The sequence below is a fragment of the Cyprinodon variegatus genome, unplaced genomic scaffold (assembly GCF_000732505.1).
Source record: "Cyprinodon variegatus isolate N-32 unplaced genomic scaffold, C_variegatus-1.0 Scaffold1485, whole genome shotgun sequence".
In the NCBI taxonomy this organism is placed as follows: Eukaryota; Metazoa; Chordata; class Actinopteri; order Cyprinodontiformes; family Cyprinodontidae; genus Cyprinodon; species Cyprinodon variegatus.
The window spans coordinates 83,552-98,404 of NW_015151938.1; the positions used below are offsets into that span (position 1 = coordinate 83,552).

The window sequence follows — 14,853 nt, forward strand, 5'->3', positions numbered from 1 at the left end:
TTTATTGGTTCCGCTATCGGGACGGAACCAATAATGACGAGTTGTCAATTTTAAAGTTTTATTTAGATTACAAAAATAAACCGTAATAAAAACAATCCTATTTATGATGTTTTAAAAATTTAGACCTACGAAAGACTGATTTAAGACATTTTAATACCAATTAAGGCCTTAGTTTTATTTTGAAGGATTCAATGGCTTTTAAGACTTTTTAAGGACCCGCAGGAACCCTGTTCAATGAGCAACATGTGGTCTGCAGGCAGCTCAGCTGGGACGTGAAAATCTAACATGGACTCTGCAGGTCAACATACAGCAACCGCTTGTTCTTCACTAATACACACTGATTAGGAACCAACATTTACAGGAAGTAGGAGACCTTAGCAGCTCAGTTAAAGCACACGCCGCTTCACAAACTATCCATCACCACAGAGTCAAAGCTGTTTATGACAGTTGAGGTCACATCCAGAGACGCTCCGGTTTCAGCCTCCCAAACATGATCCTGTCTCACATTGTGTTCAGACTCAAACTTTTTAGTAAACATCTCTGAAATGAGTGAAATTAACTAAAACACCAGAGAGGCTGTTTATCCTCCACTCGTTTTATTTGTTGATCATAATTAAAAGAAGCCAGTACTTTCATAATCGTCACTGTTTGGGAGCAAGTTAGAACTTGAATCAAGAATTTAGAAATATGGACCAAACTTCCCCAGCAAAACTCAATAATATCCCTTAATACCAAGAATAAAAAGGCTTATGCTTTGTTACCTAATCCATTGTGCTGCTCATTATTCATTTCTACTAAAACAGATCCTTTGAGACGTCTCCAGCACGGCCTTATCAGTGGCAGATAGAAACAATACAACATTTGCAGACAGATAGAAAGTGAACAGACTGAGACGGAGCTGCTCTGACCCAAAATAAACCCTGGATCCTGGAGAACCGTCAACACGGATGCAGACTGACAGCACCAAATGCCACAAGCTACAGCAAATGTTTTTCATCCCCTTCTTCCTCCACCATGCTTTCCTAGATTTTTTTATGGCAATTATTCATTTCAAATAATAACACTGAAAAGTTATTAAATTGTAAATAAGCTTTAGGGCAGTATTGGAAAATCTAAAAGCAAAAAAAACTGTAGCAAGACTTTAAAAATTGAAATCCAAGTATTTTTTTCTTGTAATAAAAGTAATTTTGCCTTGATTTGCACAGGTAAGAAAAGTAGACAATGGAAATATAGTTTATGTTTTTTACCCTGTAAGACACTGGTGACCTTCGCCTATAGTAAAGCACTTTGCATTGTCTTTGTACTGAATTGTGCTATACAAATAAATTTGCCTTGCCTTGCCTATAGAGTGATGGAGATGGGCATCAACCCCAACATGCCCTGATGGATAAGCAGGAGGAGATGGGTGAATGGATAGTTTTAAGTTTCTAAAAATAAAAAAACAACACAATTTTCTTATTTTTAATGCACCATATATAATTATATAATTTTAAGAATAAAAAAACTACATTGCTATATCATCTCATTTTAACCTGTTTAAACTAGGGGCAAATAAAATGATTCTAAGATATTTCTACCAAATATTTTAGACTAGATATTGCATTCTGTCATATAGACTCACTAAAGACTATAGTTTAACAAAACAACATTTTCACACTGCAGAGGTACTCAGTCTTGGTCAAATTAACAAGTCCAAGAGACTTTTTCTTAATCCTGCACTGTAGGTGGTGGTGATATGTTTAAAGTGGGTTTGCTGCCACAAAAATAATGGAGAAACTTCCAGCTAGCATTAAGCACTTTTCCAAACAACGGTTATTGAAAAATTCCTTCAACAATTAACTTTGGACAAGCAAGCTTTAAAAGCCAGGAGTGAAAATCGACATACTTGTCCTTAGTGCAAAGGAAAATCAAAATTAAGTCGCAATCGCAATATTAGCTGAAAATAATCGCAATTTAGACATAGAATGAACTTTATTTATCCCTTGGGATTACTTACTCCTTAAAGGGAAATTCTGGTTCCAGCAGCTTATATAGAGTACAAAGAGTTAAAGCAAGATTCCATTAAAGATAAAAATATGACAGATAATATAAAAGAGTGTAGATAAAATTCAGATTTTTGGCAAACTCACTCAGCTTCAATAAAAAAAAAAACCCGTGTTCTAATAAAAGGCAAATAGTCTTTGTCTATGAACCCAAGAATGCAGAGGAGGGAGGAGATAAATATTTACCAAGAGAACCAACAGGTTAGCCTGGCGCGTCGCCTCTGTGTGACATGAAGGTGTGGCCATGTTGGAATTGTCATTTATAGCTGATGTGATTCATCTAGTATCTCAGGTGAGGCCCTATAGCTCAGTGGTTAGAGCACTGGTCTTGTAAACCAGGGGTCGCGAGTTCGAATCTCGCTGGGGCCTTTCCCCTTTTAACTGTTACCACCATCTCCTTTTTGGTCATTCAGATGTGAAGCTTTCTAATACACCTCAGTTCTTATTGGTTTCCCTTTTTTTCCTCTAATTATCAGCTGTTTTTCTTCTCCATCCCTTCCAGCATTGAGCTTTGCTCTGCAGACCAAAGCCACCCCTAATTACACTCACTGTCATCTTCCAGCCTGACAGAATAACAGCCCTGCAGAATCAGCCCTCAAAGGCGACACTGGATCATTTGTTCTTACAGACATTAGTCCTCTGCACAGACAAAAGTCACCTAAAACCAACCAAACTAAACTTTTTTCATTCTAATAAAATGCTCTGGGTCATTCTAAGCAGACACTGCTGGAGACCATGGACACATTCTACCGTTTGCCAAAATCCTCACAGACCATCTGTTTGGAGGCAGCCGGAAATTCCTGCAAGCAGAGAGACTGATTAAATCAGGCAAACAAGAGCAGTTACTGATAACCCCAATGTGGTGTTTAGAGGCTAAACACCACATTTTCCTATTCTTATAATCAGCAAAGAACATTGAAAAAGATGTTTTCTTTTTTTAGAATATAGGATTAGAGAAAAATACTCCTTCTATTTGGAAATAATCTTATTTATTTGCACAAATTACTTATTTCTAGATCCTTTTTTGCATTATGTATAAATACATGTCTTATTGAGCTCTCTACATGTCCCAGGCATTATTTTTGATAATTTAAATAACATTTGTTGAAATCCTACTTTTGCGTGTGAAATGTCAATTTTTTTTCTCACTCCTCAGATCAAAAAGGTTACTGATTTGTGTTTTTACTTAGCCGCAGCATTGCCTTTAAGCGGAATTCTTGCAGTATTTGTGCTTTCAAGAACATCTTGGAACGCGACGGCTTCAACGGTTCTAGATACAAAACAGGTTGGCCAATCACATTGCAGTATTAGTGTTTAAGGCGGGGCAAAGAGCTGTGATGAAATCAAGAGCAGAAGTAGTCCCAGATTAGGCTGGGTTGCTGGGTTATCTTAGCCAAGGACATGACGTAATATAGCAGAAGGGGTCGGCTGTGATTGGTCAAAAGAAGTGAAAGAAAAAAAAAAGTCATCTTTAATCATCAGTGTTTAGTTTGGTTATTTATTGATGGTCCCCATAAGATGTACCTTAAGTGGGAGGAGGGAGCGACCTCACACAATCTCTAAACCTCTTTCCCTCCGTTTCCAGTGAAAACTGCTGTGAGAAATCCTTCGCCCCATCCGACCAATCAGTTATAAACCTGTAATTGCTCCGCTTGCCCCGTTTATGTCACTATAAAGGCTAGTGTGGCGCTGTCAGTCACAGGCACAGTTGGCTTACGGCCATACCGTCCTGAAAACGCCTGATCTGGTTTGATCTTGGAAGCTAAGCAGAGTTGGGACTGGTTAGTATTTGGATGGGAGACCGCCTGGGAATACCAAGGGCCTTTTGGGGGGTGGTTGCCTAGTGGTTAGAGGCATGAGCTTGGAGTTCTGAGTTTGAGCCCCACTCCCACAGACTGCCACTCTGGGTCTCTGAGCAAAGACCCTTAAAGCCACACAGCTCCCTGCGCACTGCACCATGGCAGCCCACTGCTCCCCAGGAGGATGGGTTAAATGCAGAGAGTTTATTTCGTTGCTCTGTACTTGTGGCAGCGTAATGACAATAAAATGCAGGGGGGAAAAAAATAAATTACCCAACCCCTCCACTTTATTCATGTCTTTAAAATAATCTAATCATAATTAATTTCGATGGGTAATAATTCAATCATTCATTCTGCAATAAATCACATATCTGTCATGTTTTCTTTCACAGAAAAGCAGAGATGATCCGAAATTTCAAAACAAGGTTCAAAACTGAACTTAATTGATATCGTAATCATCACCAAGCAGTTTCTTTATTCAAATAAAAAACTAATTAATTGCATAAAAAAACAGCTTTCAGGCAATAAAACCCTGGTCTCCCGTATGTCTCAGATTAACAACAGTTGTACTTAATGTAATCTAGCATGCAGCCTTTGTCATGTTAAAAAACTCTGTTTGAGGAACAAAAAGGTTTGAATCATTATTCAGATAATAAGCAGAACATCTGACACCGACTTAAAAGCGAACTTGACACCTCAGAACTGGAAGGAAAAAAATGGTGAACGTCAAATGAAATGGCAAAGCTGTTTAAAATGACACGGCTGACCTCAAACTAAGGCTCTGCTGGATGATGCTAAGCTGAAGAAAAAATGAGGAGGGGGAATAAACTTTGAAGTGTTCCTGTTGCCAGGCAACACAACAGAGCCAGAAATGGGGTTGATTTGGAGTGTGCTGGTAGGGGCAAATTAGAATATTGGCTTATTTTTTACCAACAAACACACACCTAGTGTGAACAGGAAAGGATACACTCCCAGGATGACGGCCTCCAGGCATTTGATGGGTAGAGACTCCCTGATCATTTCTCTTGCTGTTTCCATCAACCTGCAGAAACAGGAAGTTGAGGAGACAAGAATGAGAAAGTGGAAGTCAAAACTCCTTCTCTGCATACTTCTCTGCAAACAGAGAAGTGTGAACAAGTGGAATGGTAAAGGAGTAGAATGATGGGAAGAAAATACAAAAACAAACAGAGAGCAAAAAAAAAAAAAACAGAAGTGAAAATAGGAGGGAGGAGAATCCAGGGACAGGATGGGGTAGGAAACCAGGGCTGTTTATCTCTAAACATTTATTGAGAGCTTTAAATGAAATGCAAACATAAATATCCATAATAATGGCCAAAACTTGGTAATGACTGACTGTAAATGTCTTTTAGGTTTAATGTTATAAAGAAGATATACTGTGACGTCACAACAGGTCAGAGTTAGCCAACACATGAGAGTGAGGAGGAACCAGCCTCCTTAAAATCCATAATAGCGGGCTTTAAGCCAGAAATGAGACAGAAAATAAAAGTTTAAATAAACTGAAACCCAAGGGTCCAGTTAGTGGCTGATGATGAAAGTTCAGCTTTTATTTCTTTAACTTTAGGTAATTTTCCACCTCAGCTGCAGCAGGAAGGTCATAGTCTACATAGAAAATGGATGTTTCTACCAATACATCCAGTCAATGATGTTAGGAGCTTCAGATCCAAGCTTAAAAAAATCTAACATTATCAGAAGAGACTGGAGATCAATGTGAAGATTTAGCATGTCTCAGACATAAAACATGTTCAGACACCCTGCTGTCTCTGCTATTCACAGTGTTCTGAATCCAAACATCCACCCTAATAACTATATAGGGCACTATTAAAAAAGCTTCATATTCCTCTTCTATTGGTTTGGTTTCCGGATAGACTAGTGCGAGTAGCGCCATCTCACTGCGGAGCCGAGTCCGACATGGTTTTTAGACGTACAGTGTGAGCGTCGGGTCGAACAGTGTGAGAACAAACATCGTGAGCTGTGAACTTTTAGACCCTGCTGTTTCGTCGTACAGTGTGAAATGTAGCTGCGTGCAACGATTGAAAAATTCATACAGTGTATGCCCGGCTTTAGAGATCAGACTCCTCTGGATATAAAGCAGCTGCTCTACTCTGGGGCCTCCCTAGAAGGCCGAGCATCTCGCCTGGCCTGGCCAGCCAACAGGATGGCTTATCTGTGAGATCTATTTCTTTAGCACAATGGCTATAAAGCTCAGTCTGACAAACTCCGGCTCCATTCTCTTCTCTGAGATCCCAGAACTCTTCTACTATGACTAGAACAGAACCAGGAACCTTAGCTGCAAATCCACTCACCCGCACAGAGGTCGGCTCTTCTTGATCTCAAAGAACTGGGTTCCAGTGTGGTTGTATCTGACATGAAACATTAAGGTCTACATGATTTTTTTTTAGCATTTCCCTGAGCCTGCATGGGTGCAACACTAATATTTGATCATTAAATTGACTTTCAAACGTAACCAGAGAATGGGGGGGGGTGATGAATACTTGCTATTTAGGATGTAAATGATGTGGTGCTTGTTGCAAAGGATACTGCAGAGCCTTCATGTAGTTCTGGACGGCCACCAACCAATCAGGGACGGACATGGATGGTTTGAAGGTTGGAATGGAGGGGACGGGATGCTGAGAAAGAGAGAAAAAAAGAAAAGCAGACATGGAAAATTATTTATAGCAAATTAGCAACGGGAAACTTTCAGACCTGTTCCCCCATCATTAAAGCCCTTTGATTCGTATCTCCAAACTAATCAGAGAGAGTTTTATCAGACTGCCTAAATCCATCCTACTTTCTTTTCTTTTTTATATCTACAACTTTAAAGAAATGAAAGCAGAAAATCTGTAACAAAGCAATTATGAATGAGAGGTTAAAAAATATTAATTTTCTTCCAAGAAAATATTTATGATCAGAGATACACAAAAAAAACTGAAATCACATTTTTAATCATCTAATTTAAATGGGACCAATTTTTGACTAAAGCAAAGATATTTATATTATTGTCAATTAATTCATAAAGCATATTTAACACTGCATTAGATGGAGCAAAGCAATGACCAAACAAAAGTCAAACAAGGAAATGAAACACACAAATAAAACAATGTAAAGAGACTAAATGAGATGTTGAATAAAATACAATAAAAACAGTTAAGATAATTAGTCTAAACAGAGAACTTAAATCAGAATATTAAAGCATCACAAAAAACTGAAAACCAAAGAGTAGAGAGGTTTTCTTCCAGCCGTCCGATGCACCAGTATTCTTTATCGCAGTGGTTAAAGTTCAGCAATGTTACTCCAGAAACAGCAGAAAGACATGAGCCCCATTTACACGACCCCTTTGAAACCGTGCAGAGATCGGTCCGAGCACGGTAACCAAGGTAACTGCTGAGTGTAAATGGAATGCAGAACTGAACCAGACCGCGCCACACACAACCAAACCGCTCTAACATGGTACTAGTTCATCAGTAGGGCTCGGCGCGGTTCGGTTCTGGCTCGGTTCTCAGATAACAAAGAGCTCAGGAGCAGACCGCTTTCAACTTAAAATATCTTACATTTCAGATATTCATAAAAATACTAGCTTCCCTACCGTGCCACACCATTTCCAGTGGTGATTCTGCTTAGCAGTGTGATGAGCCTCAACGCCGGCCGTTGTTTCCTGATTCTGTAAGCCCTGATAAGACTATTGTTTGTCGTATCCACTTCCCAACAGCCAACTCTGTCAAATAAATTCACCAACGGCTGCCTTCTTAGCCTAGCCTGATAAACCAGACTAAATGTGAGCTTAAATGTGTAATTTAGTCTGGCCCCAATGAATGAGACACCGGAAGATTGATCAGGAACCAGTTTTGCGCGGATGACGGCCGGGGGGGGGGTCAAAATGAATACATAAAACTAAATCCTATCTTAATTTGTCAGAGCACAACCTAACCAACCAGAGGGTGTCGCAATTCAGTGTTATCAGCCGTAGAGTTATCAATGCTGTTTTAAGGTCTGGGCCTGACAATGAATTGGTTTTTTTTGGAACGTTGACGAGGCAGTACCGTGAGTTTGGCGAGGCGGCCAAGATAGTGCTGCGGGAAACGCTGCACTACTAACATTACATTATCACACCGTACTCTCAGTCACTCAGTAACTTAAGGCATTTCTCAATTCACGAGAACGCAAGTACGTACTCGCGTTCTCGTGAAGTCCGTTCTTGGCGAGAATGCAGGAAGATCGGACTTGACGAGAACGCGAGCACGCAAGCACGTATGTGTATTGGAACAGAAGCGTACTCGTGACGTCATCACATGCAACGTTCTTTAGAATTTCTTTAACAGTCAAAACTATTTATTCCCTACACAAAACATTTTGAAAACAATATTTTTAATTTCTAAAGCTTAAAAAACATTTTAAAAAATTACCGAACCGCAAAAAACCGCCATCAGAACGAGCGGTAGTTCACACATAACTAGACCGAGAGAAGTGCACTACAGACGGGGTAACATTAGCCCTGGCTGCGGTTACCCTCGGAGGTCTGCTGGTCACTCTGGTCCGCTCAACATCGGACTTTTTTTTTAAATTTCGCACTAACTCTGTAAACAGGCCACACAGGGAGGCTTCAATGTATAATGTTATCGCCTCAAACGATTTCAAAACGTACTTTTGAAGAACAACAGCAGCAGAAAAGGGAATGTTTAACTTAACACTGTGAGCGCTGTCTCGAATCAAGCTGCGGCCGCGGGGCATTCTGCGGAAGCGGTCAGTATGAAGAACGCACAAGTCTGCTCTGATGCATGCTCGATAAAGAGGGCGGGGCGAGAACAACATCCGGGGATTTGTTGCGTTCTCGATCTGGCGTTCTCGAGAATTGGAACGGTACTCGGGCTGAGGCTGATGACGTGTCACGAGTACACGATAACGCTCAAGAACGCATATTGAGAAAAGCCCTTAGCCTGTGAATTCCTAGCTAGCAGTTACTAGCGTAAACAAATAGGCGCTAACGTTAACGTGTACTAGGCTACTTCAGTAGGCTTACTTAAAAGTCTATTACTTACTCTTCATGTGACTCGACACATCTTTTTTGCAGACTTTACAAGAGGCAACTCGTGGGGTTTGTCCCCATTTAATCCATAATTTGTATTTTTCATCTTCCAGCCAACGTTCATTGAAACGACAACCTCCCGGCATGGTGAGGTAGTGGTTTCATGAGGGCGGAGTCACACATGGAAATAGACTGGCAGATCGCAGTCACACATAAGCGAGCAGGTTTCATTTTCGGGCTCTCCAACATTTTATTACTGCATTTACTAAACACACGATTCAGTTAGATAGGTTTTTGTTGCGAAAGAAATAGTTAAAATTTCACGCATTTTCAAGCATTTCATCCAAAATATAAGCACTTTTCAAACCTTGAAAACACAACGTCAAAATTCAAGCATTTTAAAGGATTTCCAGCACCCTTACGAACCCTGATTGATGAGAACAACCCGTTGTTTTTCAAACCGTGTCTGTGCTTCCTTATTGTCCTTTCTCCAGCGTCGCACAGCTTTGTCATCACGCGTTCAAAACCCCGCCAGCTTTGCATCCAGAAATTCAAAACACATCTCTGCATTGTGATTGGCCAGCCAGTTATGATGTCATGATAATATAATATCACGACGAAAGTATCTTGACACATATAGTATCGAAACACCCACTCCATTACTCACCCCTAGAGGCAGCATAACAAGAAAAAAAAGAGAGAGGTGTCTACTATCCGACAACAATAGAGTCGCAGTAAACTAGACTGAAACATCCGACGCATTAAGGGGAATCAGAACGAAACCCACAGAAACCTAAACCTCTTTAAAGCAACACATTCTGAATATTAAAACAGCCGATAGTTTAAAAGTCATTTCACCTCAACAGGAACCTTTTCTCACAGGTCACAGATGTGAACAGAAAAAAAGGGAAGAGAGCCGATCAGGCTTTAACACAAAACAACACTTCCTGAGACACGCATGTAGAATAAAAGCTGTATGCAGAACGGAAGGGTGAACCATGCGCACTATCATTTCCTGTGGCTTTCTGCTTCTGTCTTTCTGAGCATGAAATAGAAGTGAAAGATGAGTGAAGGGGACATCATGGTGGTAAAGCTATGCTTCAAAAACCACAAACCACCCTAACCGCATGCATAGTGAGCTCAAGCAATCTCTTTTATGTGATCTCTCTTTTATATGATAACATCTTCTAGTACAGCAGTTATTTAGGCATTTAATGGTTTATTTACTGCTAGCAGAGACGATTAGCCTTAAAACAGACGGACTAATCAGGCAATCTGTCAGTCAGCAGCTCGCAGAGTAAGACGATCTGCCAACTGGCCACTTGTCTTGGTGTAAAGCAGCCTGCCAACCATGAGCAGAACATCGTCATTTTTAACAGCCATTTAATCTCTTGGTGAAATCCTCTGCTCAGTTGTGCACCTATTGATTGGGCTTTCTGACATTCTCACACTCTGAAGCTACCGTTATGCTCAGAGAGTTAAAAAAAGAGCAGATCTGCCTTTTATCCTGACTTCTGTGAAAAAATAAGACATATTTTTTTTTCCAATGTTAGAAAAATGTTTATTACTGTGCTATGATGAGAGAGGGAAAATAAGGGTCTGCTTACTTTCAGGCATTCTGCAGTGAGGACTGATTCACAGCCCCAGCTGATGCCGGTAATTAATCTGTCTCCTCCTTTTGTTGCTGAACTCACATCTGTAATCTCGTTCCTATTTCTGTTCCTCGTCCTTCCAAGAGACTTCTCAATTACTGCCTCAAACTTCATAGATTTCTCTCTCTGTTTAAGCCCTTCCAGTCGTACACTATTCTTCTGCTGTCCTCCCTCTTCTGTGACAGATTTTCTAATTTCTCTTCCCAACAGCCTTGTTCCCAGCTCTACATCTGGACACTGTAAATAACACGTTTCCTGCTATTTTTATCCAGAGTCGATCTCTGTATAAGTGTTACTCCGTAACTGTAAGCAACATTATTTTAAATAGGACCTCATAAGGCCCATCATACAGAGCCTGTATTTATAGAGCAACATTTCTGGAGGTAGTGTGCATCATCAGTCAAGCAGTGCAGAAAGTCGATTCAAATGACAAGAAGCAGATACAGGGTCCTACAGGGAAGAAGTTGTTAAAATGTCGTCAAGAAAGGCGAAACAAGATCTAAGAGCAAGTGTTGGCCTGGTGGTTAGAGCAGTGCGCTTGTGCTAGAGAAGGTTGTAAGCACCCGGTTCAATCCCCACAGCCCCCACTCTGGCTCTCTAAGCAAGACCCTTAACCCCACACTGCTCCCCAGGCAGTGGCAGCCCCGTGCTCCCCAAGGGGATGGGTTAAATGTAGAGAATTAATTTCTCCATTGTATTTCTATATGTATAATGTCTTAACTATTTAGCCGGAAAATCAAAATTCTGACTTTTTCAACCTAAATATTATTATATATATTACTTTTTTTAACTGTAAGCATGTAGATGTTTCACTCCAGGGTTTATTCGCTTTCATGAAATTAAAAGCATGCTTGTTCAGAGTCCACTGGAGCAGGATTTAAGAGGGTTCCTTTTTATTTTATTTCAGTGGAGGGTAGGGGTGGAACGGTTCACAAAATCCACAGTTCAATTCGGCTCACGGTTTTCGGTTCGGTATATGCTGATTGTTAGCCTGACATGTTGGTCGTGTTGCTAACAATGGAACCAAACGACCTGCTCGTCGGTTTCCATTTGCATGTTTCTTTGCCCGTTCACAATTATGTGGCAGTTTTTCAAAGTGGTGAAGTGTACGCTGGTCGGCTCGTCGTGTTGGCACTGTCTTTAATGAATTATCCAATTCTACCAACAACTCCGGGTGATGTCTTTAGAGATGATTACGGGCATTTGAAGTACTCCCGAAATACTTTACTTTACCATTGCAATCTCTGCCAATTGCATAAGTCATGTCAAGTCCTTACCCAGGCCGGGTTGAAGGTAAAATCCAAAGTGTTACCGAATGGTTGCTTTTAAAAACCGCAGAGGCAGTTGAATTGCTTTTTCTTCGTCCTCCATACTTTAGCGGCAACAATCACAGTAGCTCACACAACACTACACAGCACTCTGTAGCCTGCTAGGCTAACGCTTGCATGCCTGTGCATAGCTCACGCTGCTCACTGGTTTCGCCAAACACTACTGTGCCTGATAAGGCACATCCGCACCCACAAAAAAAAAATTGTTTTTAAAGAAAATGAGAATCGATTCTGAATCTTTAAATGTTAGAAACACGATTAAATTGATTTTTTTCTTCCCCCCTAGTGAGGAAGTGGAAAAATTATCAATCCATCTCCATTATAGAAAGTTGAGCTAGCTCCACACTGCAAAAACGATCTAGAAATAAGTCAACATTTCTTAAACTGAGTTTATTTAGCCTTAATTTGAGCAGGTAAATAAGAAGATTTGCCAATGGAATCAATACTTTTACTCTTCAAATAAGATAATTAGATAACATGCACTTGAAATACTGTAAGAAGATGCAATCATTTTTTCTTATTTCAACTGTAAATCGTCTTGTTCCATCGCCAAAGTGTCCAACTTACCTCCTCAATTCTAGACAAAATGCATTTATTTTAAGAAAAAAGGACTTATTTAAATTGAAAATGTTTCCAGATCAAAAGTGTTCTCCCTCTGAAGTCAGCACAAACAGATGGTTAAATCAGAGTGATGCTGTGGAGTTACTAAATGTAGGATATTTGTGTTCAAAATGATTCATAATAGCTCAGGACCACCTGGTATGTCTGGCTGCATAATTTTAATGCAAAGCTACATGAAATCAATATCGTATCATCAGCTATTTAACTTACCTGGCCTTTAACCAGGTTTGATAAGCAGGTCAATCAGGCTGAGCTGTATTACATTGGTGTAAAGCAAACAAATTGTGTAAAACACTAAAGCTGTGAAAAAGATCCACTGATTAGAAAAGAAAGATGTCAGAAACCAAAAGCTTGAAACAGTGAAAAGGAAAGTCTGAAGCACCTTGAATACAAAAAGTGGAACAGCTGCAACCTCAGTTTAAACAATTATTTAAAGCGGATCAAAATTAGTGGCAGTAAGCAAGGATATGACAAAACATCGGGGAGGTCAACCTAAAATGTCTCAGATCTGAAGCTCAAAGAAGAACCTTTGTGCTTCTACTAAAAGAAGTCTAAATGAAATCGAAACCAGATAAAACGTGTCTCAGAATGAGGAACGTGATCTTCCTGGCTTCCTAGTTCAGGTTAAAAAAAATTAAAATGGAAGAAAAACAAAATCAAACATGAAAACAAACATTGAAGCACTGAATGAAACAATCCTATTACAAAATTACACCTAAACTGTTGAACTGTTGGTGTTTTATTATATGTTCAATGCGGAATAAATGCAGCCTTTTGCTTGGTCTAAAAAATGTTTGAAATAATCTCTCTCCCCCATCCACCTGGTACTAGATCACATTCTAATGGGGGGGGGGTTGACCTTCTTCCCCCTTTAAAGTAAAAAGAAAGGTTTCCATTAGCTGTGAATAAGACAGCAGTGATATGACACCACAGACAGCTGCCATCTCAAACATATTTGGTGTTTGAGCATTAAAGATTTAAGACAACTAAGGATCATGCGTGACGGAGGGGATCAGATTTCCTGCTTAAAGCCTCGGGGGGAGGATTTCCCCAGAAACACTTTTTGTGATGTTCATTTATGGTGCGAAAGCTCAGATTATTTATCGGGTTCAGTTTAAAGTTAATGAAATTTATATCATTTCATTATGAAATAAACAGAACATCATGCATCTGCTGCAGGACAAGGCTGATTAATCGGTAACTGGAGTATAGAGACTCAATTAGAACAGTAATTATATCAAGATTGTAAAAAAATTTTTGCATTTAAGAAAAAAAAAATCTTTTTTCTCTATCAATATGCTGTATGGAGAACTCAAGTTTAGAAGTTGTAGTTTTCACTTGGTTTAAGTTCCTAATAAATCTTCTTTAAGGTTCTTCTTTAGGCTATCCGATTATTAATTGATTAATTGAAAAATGAATCGACAGATTAATGGATTTGCAAGGGAATGGTTGGTTGCAGCTCTACATGACTGCCTCACATACAATACTGGAAATAAACATGGCTGAAGGATGGACCTGGTCCAGAGGAGGAGCCTTTCTGGACTGGATTTCTGTAATACGATATTTGGAACAAAGCAGAAAAGGCTTTAGTTGAGAATATTCTATAGAATTCATGTTGCTTGAAACTTGTTTTTCTTCCACTTGATTGGTTAGGCTTAAGGAAGCAGGTTATGGTGTCACCTATGAGGTTAATAGAAAAAGGGTGTATAAAATATGTGAAACACTAAAATTTTTAATGCACAGAGATCTAAAACTATCATTAAAGACAGGGTATGTCACTCTGATATGTTGTCAGACTATATGTTACTTATTTTTAATGAAGTGGATGATAACCGTGATTTAGTTCTCGTTTTAGTCTGATCTAAATCTGCTGGGAGAGACTTTTGAAAGGATCGTTCTGGTTGCCCTCAGAGGGATCTTAAAACTCCACTCCATGAAGTATATTAAATAACAAAAGCCTTCTCCATCCGGCATGTTCGATGCTACCATGTCTAATATTTTCCTTTCTTATATTACAGCAAAGAAGTTACTTTTCCATAAATAGGCGCAATTTAGGTGATACTTTAAGGAGATTAATGACAGCGTCCATAAAGTTAATTCTGCATCCTTGTCATTGAACTCTGGTTCAATTTAATGTTTCTGCTTCTAACATTATTTATTTTGCGAATTTAAAGGTATACTATGCAACTGGTGTTGATTTTCCAGCGAGGCTCCCCCCAGAGGGCGAAAGTAAAAGTGCACTGTCGTAAATATGCTCAGCTGTTCTCCTGGTTTCTCCGTCAAGCCAGGCGCGGTTGTTTTGAGCTTAGACAGGCGAACGCAACGAATCACCATGTCTACTGTGGTAAGTGGGCTTTCGCTGTTTTCTCG

General features: G+C 39.7%; 1 protein-coding gene and 1 non-coding gene across 3 annotated transcripts in view; one reads left to right on the forward strand and one right to left on the reverse strand.

The window, feature by feature from the left end:
- Positions 1 to 14,853, reverse strand: part of vash2 (vasohibin 2) — a 42,431-nt gene that overhangs the window by 18,312 nt on the left and 9,266 nt on the right. For both annotated transcript variants that reach the window (XM_015403371.1, XM_015403372.1), the window contains exons 3-5: positions 6,401 to 6,489; positions 6,166 to 6,222; positions 4,809 to 4,883 (exon numbers count right to left, since the gene is read on the reverse strand). In XM_015403371.1, the coding sequence (XP_015258857.1) occupies positions 4,809 to 4,883; positions 6,166 to 6,222; positions 6,401 to 6,489 (221 nt within the window). The remainder of the gene's footprint in view (positions 1 to 4,808; positions 4,884 to 6,165; positions 6,223 to 6,400; positions 6,490 to 14,853) is intronic.
- trnat-ugu lies at positions 2,339 to 2,411 on the forward strand. The gene has a single exon. It is a non-coding gene; the product is annotated as a tRNA-Thr (tRNA).